The sequence below is a fragment of the Morone saxatilis genome, unplaced genomic scaffold, assembly GCF_004916995.1.
Source record: "Morone saxatilis isolate NCDOM2014 unplaced genomic scaffold, NCSU_SB_2.0 Contig3, whole genome shotgun sequence".
Lineage (NCBI taxonomy): Eukaryota > Metazoa > Chordata > Actinopteri > Moronidae > Morone > Morone saxatilis.
Genome location: NW_023339873.1, coordinates 8,569,679 through 8,576,630, shown reverse-complemented (window position 1 = coordinate 8,576,630; position 6,952 = coordinate 8,569,679). Strand labels below are relative to the sequence as shown.

Genomic DNA, 6,952 nt, shown 5'->3' with positions numbered 1-6,952 from the left:
TAGTTTGGATTTGTGTGCTTAGGTGATCAAGCGAGAGCCTGGATCTCTGGGAGCGAGATGCTGGTCTCTCTATGGTCGATGTTACCTGCGTCACTTCAATGAGTTGGACCATGAGCTCATGTCACGCCTCAGCAAAGGGTACAAGGTCAGTGTACAAGCTTATCTCCTGCCAACAATTGATGCTCTTAAGTTGCTTGTCCTCTGAAACCTAGTTTTAAAATTGAAAAATTTCTTAACACTGACTTATTATTTTACTTTAAATAAATACAAAGAACATGTCTGTACGTGTTCACTTAACACGGTTTTGTAACAATATGCTTATACTGATGCTTCTCATCCATTACCTGTGCAGTTAATAATTAATTCTGTATCCTTCTTTTTCTCATCCTCTTCCTTTGTTCCTGTTTCCCTCAGGCCGCATCCAAGTATATGAACTGTTTCCTCTCACCACTGCTGACGGTGGTTGCCAAAAATGTAGCGTTTTTTGCCGGGTCCCTTCTGGCTGTCCTCATCGCCCTGACTATCTATGATGAAGATGTTCTTGCTGTGGAACATGTTCTCTCATCCATCACACTGCTTGGAGTGTGTATCACAGTCTGCAGGTAGGCATTGGTGTCACAAAGTTAATCTGTCTCTTATCCTAATGTATCTTAATACACATGTGCATAGTTTATTTAATGGCTTTAACTAAAAATATAATAGATATAATTAGTTTGGATAACACAACAAATCCCAAAAGGCTTATTTACATTGTGAATAAATTGTATAAACAGCTAAAAGACATCACTAGATCACTATAAATTGCCTGAAAATTATTACCTTTGTCACTATGAAAAGTATTTGAAATGACGAACATCAGGTACAAATTTAAAACATGAATATTATACACAAATCTTCAACACTGGGCAATGTAAGGGTTGTTAACTGTGAGCCAATTTCTTCATTGCCCTTTTAAAGTTACCCAGAATTGTAATCCGCAGCTTATTCTGCTGTATAACTGATGAGTATAAGAAGGTTTCTTTACTTAAGTAGCTCTCGACTATTTGAAGTCTACTGATAGCTCTAAATTGAAAGAATTACATATTGGAAAATCCAGTTCTATCTATATAATTTACTCTTGTACCTTCAACCATTTAAAGAAACTCAAGAATCCATAAGAAAGGTAGATTCTGAACTTTAAAATAAATAAGATTATAAGATTAAGATGAAGACTTAAGTTCTTTTCCACCACTTCTCTCTTCAGATCATTTATTCCTGATAAGCACATGGTGTTTTGTCCTGAGCAGCTGTTACGGGTTATCCTGGCTCATATCCATTACATGCCTGACCACTGGCAGGGCAATGCACATAGATATGAGACCCGAGACCAGTTCTCCCAGCTCTTCCAGTACAAAGCAGTGAGTATGAATACTGAACTGGGAATAAATATCGAGACTCAAAACTGTGTTATAGGGCTTTTCCATGGCAGATATTTTAATATGTTAGAGCACAAGAATAGTGTGTAATTACTTAACATGAATGATGGGTGTATTCCATTTATATATGCCAGTTTCAGGAGACTGCTAGTGTGCAAGCTGACTCATGAACATCGCCTTCTGGGACAGTTCTAAATGCATCCAAGCTATCATTAATGTTATTAATTACACCTGTGCTGCTTCTACTAAGACAATTCAAAATGCCAGCTGTTAAAAAGACCTATAGTTATTTTGTCAAACCTACTGTGAATATCTATTTCTATCTCACTGTTTTTTTCCTAGAGAATTTTATCTGAGTATACACAGCTTCTTTTGTCTAATGCTCATTCAGTTATTTGCATTTGTATCTCGGAGAGACCAGTAAAACGAGTGTACAGTATTAAACTTTCCCCATTGTTTTCTTCCAGGTGTTTATTCTAGAAGAGCTGATAAGTCCAGTGGTGACTCCCATCATCCTCATCTTCTGTCTGAGGAGGAAGTCTCTAGAGATCATTGATTTCTTCAGGAACTTCACTGTGGAGGTGGTCGGGGTCGGAGACACTTGCTCCTTTGCCCAGATGGACATCAGACAGCATGGACACCCTGCGGTGAGCAACGGCCACATTAAGTGCAGCCACATAGGGATACACAGATGAAGACACCCTTAAAAAATATCTAAAAAAAGTACTGTGACAGGCATTAGATTAATTAATTCAAATGTGAAGGGAAAGTGAAATCTGTGTGTACATCTGTGGGTTGAGCCCTTTTTCCTCTCTCTGTAGTGGATGTCAGAAGGGAAGACAGAGGCGTCTATCTACCAACAAGCAGAGGATGGGAAGACAGAGTTATCTCTGATGCACTTTGCCATCACCAACCCTCAGTGGCAGCCTCCTCAGGAGACCACACACTTCATCAGCCAGCTGAAAGAACGAGTTCACAGAGAGGCTACAGGGGCTTCAGACACACACCCACTCTCACTGTCTGAGTCTGAGGTACAATGATAAACTAGCATGCTCAAATATCACAGTGGTCCTAAGTTAAATTACATTACATCTTCAGAGGTAAAAACAAATTTAGACTCTTGTCTCTTGCCCTTTCTCTCTCTCGTAGCCAAGGAGCCTCATTGCAAACCACTTGGGAGGTCCATCTACCCTGAACTCCGTTCATTTCGGGAGAGACAGCTCTTTGACCAATAATGCAGCAGCTGGTTTAAGCGATGGGGCATCTGCCTTACGCTCCCTTTCCCCAATCAGCAGCAGTCTTCACCTGAGAGGCAGTTTGAGTGCAGCTCACAGGGCTGGCCAAACTTCAGCCATGAGCAAAGCAATGGCAAGCTCTGGGTAGGAAAATTCTCCTTTTGCCTCAGCACAGTTCCTTTTCAGGCTAGATAATGAATATTTACTGAGCTGTTGGATAAAAACTCATAGCACAAAGTGCAAATGTAGGATACCACATTTGCAAGAGCTTTGTCATGAATAACCTAGCTTGAAACAATTTTTATTTAGTATTCTCCGTTCTTTTTTTTCATCTTCTTATCCGTATCACATCCTCTTCATGTCCTCATTTTCTCCACATTTTTTGATTCTCTTTCTGTAGGACGGATGCCCGGACTGTGAGCTCAGGCAGCAGTGCATGGGAGGGTCAACTCACCAGTCTGGTCCTGTCAGAGTATGCCTCTACTGAGATGAGCATCCATGCTCTCTACATGCATGAGGTACTTGTGTGTGAGTATGTGTGGGGAGAGAGTAGAGGACAAGTGCAGCGTGTTCCCACATTTGTCTTCTTATCCTGAATATCTCACAGACCTTCATCTATTCTTCCTCCTATCTATTTTTGTCCTTGTAGCTACACAAGCAGCAGTCCCGTGGCGAGCTATCCCGCCACACGTGGCACCGGCAGGAGAGTGACGAGAGCAGCGACAGCGTCCCCGATGAAGTGAGAAGCGAACCCAACCCTCACTCCAGAAATTTCCCTCGCTCACACACTTTCCCCACCACAGTTCCCAGTCCCAGTGCCATTCCCACTTCAGCTTCAGCCACCAGCAGTACCATGCTGGGCCAGGAGGGGGCATCATCACAAAGCAGCACCCAGCGACGCTATAGTGGACCTGCCACAGGTACACATATTTTTATATCTCTCTATGTTTCACACCACATGCATTTAAATAGAATCGTATTTAATGATCCAGTCGGACTTTGAACAGCATAATAATAATAATTTCCACTGCTGTTGCATCAAGTCCTTACTTTTCATTGTAGTTCTGCACTCCTTGCAGCTCTAACATTTTTAGAAATGAAAACTTGATAGAACAAATATAACCTTAGAAATTAGTACGTTTTAGAGAGAGACATTGGATTAGCTTAGGTCAGGAAATACTTTATTGTAAGGTCATGCAGGGTTTACAAAGCAGTAAAAAAGCACTGGCTTAGTAGAAGGACTGTAGGGCTTTTAGAGTATTTAATTATTTGGTTAAATCAACTTAGAACAATGTACAACACAGTAGCTGTGCAGGTGCTATACAGATCCGTGTTAATTGCTGACTCCAACCACACTGTCTGTGCGTTTCTTTCAGACTCTTTTGGTGCAGGGGGGAAAGTAGTGAGGTCAGCCCGTGTGCCCATGGGCGGGTGGGCAGAGGACGGCCAGGCAGCACCACGACACCATGAGCCAGTACCAGAGGAGAGCTCAGAGGATGAAATGCCTCCTCACGTCCACAAGGTGAATGCTGTGTGTGTGTAATTGGATATGGCGATATTGCCTGTGTGCACTTCAAGTAAATGGACTGTTTTGTTCTCTTTCTCTCTCGTCCACTTTAGATTACATAACCAGGCCATGTGAATAAATGTCAGCGTCCCACCCTCCGTAGACAAGCAAACACCCATCCTCGTTCCTCGACTAAACCACAGATGAAGACGGACATGTGCAAGACTGGTGTACCATGATCCCTACAAACACTTAACTAGGGAAATCATCTGGACAGGTTATGACTAATGCTACCATCAACCTTTGAAGATGCTATATGACTTACTATACATGCCTAAACAGGCAGACAGGTTATATGTCTGAATTTGTGTATCAGAAGAGGACCTAGAAGATCAAGTTATTTCCACAATAGCCATTGATACCATCAGAATACACTACAGTCTTTGATCATTTCAAAAGATTACATAATGAAAGTGCATGTGTGATGTAAACCAAAATTGTGAACACATCACCGCTACTGGAGGCATCCTTGGCACATTGCCGCAGTAGAGAAATACACATATACATTTGCCCAAATTGTGATCACAATAATCTAAGTAATGCTTCATTGTTTCCCCTTCTACAAATCAGATGAGCATGAGAAGTTAAATTGTGTTTTGTCTCTCAGACAATAATAGCATTCACCTAAATGTGCTCAGAAGGAAGCTGGTAACACACTGACTTTCATTGTGTGTATCTGTTCTTGTGATAGTAGGAGGCTGTGTGTCCTACCCTGCGCTCTGTATTTCAGCTGGCATTCTGCCTCTTTGCAACAAATATGAAGGCAAATAGTATAAATTCACCGTTAACATTATAGCTTGACATTTTTAAAAGCATATTTTACTCCTGAGGATTTTGTTTTTTATTTATTTTTGCATTTATTGCATTAGAAGGTTCTTTCCCAGGGTCTGGGAATCTGTTTGCACAGATGGCACAGATAGTTGTTTAGAAAATATTTGTACAGCATAGCCCGGTATTCTGCACGCACACATGTACTGTGTAAATAAATGTTATCACATTATTTCACAGAAGTCATTCAGAACATTAAGGTAATCAAATTTACACAATTATAAGGACAACATTTTCGGACGTGTAACCAGAGATTTAACCCAGGTTTTTATTGTCATCATTTTTTTTTTTTCAACAGACTTGCAAAAGGGTGCAACAAACAAACAAGCATGTAATATTGACTCCGGTGCCATACAAAAAGCCCTCAAGCACAAGTGCATGACCATCATCCACACATTCTTCTAAAGAGGTGTAACTCATCCCACAATAAGAATATTGTACATGACCATCCTCCACTTCTGCTTAATCACAGCATGACCTTTTCCTGTTCCCTGTCATTAAGCCTCAGTTCTTTAAAAGAATAATGCACTTTAAGAATTAGTTAACGCAGAGGGTATCACTTGTTTGTATGTGTATGTTTTCATATATATATATTTTGTAATTATTTTATTTATCAAAAGGGACGTGCCATGATGATTGACAGCTGTGAATCAAGGTTGTGTTTGTAAACGTGGGTCGGGATAAAGAATCACTGTCACACTGCTAACCTATGCTGATTATTATATGCTCAAGGATGCAGGGATTCAGTGCGGTAACGTTAGACTTAAAGTGATTGTGTTGGGGATGAGGGGGGTGGTTGTTGTTTGTTTTATAGATCCTGTAAAATACCATTTTGTACAGCTGTAAATTCATCCATTAAATACAATTAAGGCAATGATTTTTTGTGGCGTAGATTGAAAAGGCAACTTGCACGACAAAATGACAGGTACAGGTACAGACCTTATATATACAGTCAATGGTGCAGGTACTGACCTATATATACAGTCAATGGTACAGGTACAGACCTTATATATACAGTCAATGGTGCAGGTAGCAGGAGTATGACCTATATAGTACATGTCAATCGTCACGGTATCTAGACCTTATGAGTACAGTACATGTACGATAGGTCTGGGCTTTACTATACTCAGTCATAGTACGCCAGGCACTGACCTTAATATAGTCAGGAGTTCAATGGGCAGTACTGACTTTATAGACCTATACAGTCCAATGGTACAGGTACAGATTCATATACAGTCAAGTGGGGCAGTACTGACTGAAATATAGCCTGGTGTTTTAACGTAGGTCGCTTAAGCTGGTTGTTACAACGTGCTTTCAGTCCCAGCGTTACTATCATTAGCGGTAGCTTATTGGTAGCTTACTAACGGTACTTGTTGGAGCAAACTTAACACTTATACGCACACAGAGAGCAGCTACGATAGAGTAGAATAGAATCAAGCTATTGATTATAATCCAACCCTTCAAAATATATTCTTATTAATTCTGCTTGAAGACACACCTGAATGGCCGGATAGCTCAGTCGGTGAGCATCAAGACCTTTTAATCGAGGCAGGTCAAATCCCTGTTTCCGAGCGTCGATTTTTTTTTTTTTTTCTCGCCCAATTCGATAGTTTAGTGGCAATATTCAAATCCTCTAATGCGAGGAAGTCGATGCGATTTGTTTTATTCGTCCCATCTCAACTTCCATCAATAAGGAAAACCCCTTTTCCAGTTATAAGTAATGATATTACAACAATTAATAAAATTGACAACCGTAGCGTTCATCCCTAACTGCCTCTGAACTTATCTTAATAAATGCTTTATTGTCGAGGTTAATTATGTTAGCATAGTCTACCAATGGAGGGCGTGTTGGAAACTTATATCAAAGTAACCCATCTTCTCAAAAATAGCTAAGTATGCCGCAAGAC

The 6,952-nt window shown here is 40.5% G+C and overlaps 1 protein-coding gene across 2 annotated transcripts in view; it reads left to right on the top strand.

The window, feature by feature from the left end:
• atg9a (ATG9 autophagy related 9 homolog A (S. cerevisiae)) overlaps positions 1-5,922 on the top strand; it is a 9,475-nt gene extending 3,553 nt beyond the window's left edge. For both annotated transcript variants that reach the window (XM_035673970.1, XM_035673971.1), the window contains exons 11-20: positions 23-145; positions 415-602; positions 1,244-1,397; positions 1,883-2,062; positions 2,237-2,446; positions 2,565-2,794; positions 3,051-3,168; positions 3,300-3,570; positions 4,027-4,172; positions 4,271-5,922. In XM_035673970.1, the coding sequence (XP_035529863.1) occupies positions 23-145; positions 415-602; positions 1,244-1,397; positions 1,883-2,062; positions 2,237-2,446; positions 2,565-2,794; positions 3,051-3,168; positions 3,300-3,570; positions 4,027-4,172; positions 4,271-4,279 (1,629 nt within the window). In that variant the 3' untranslated portion in view covers positions 4,280-5,922. The remainder of the gene's footprint in view (positions 1-22; positions 146-414; positions 603-1,243; positions 1,398-1,882; positions 2,063-2,236; positions 2,447-2,564; positions 2,795-3,050; positions 3,169-3,299; positions 3,571-4,026; positions 4,173-4,270) is intronic.
• The last annotated feature ends 1,030 nt before the right edge of the window (positions 5,923-6,952 follow it).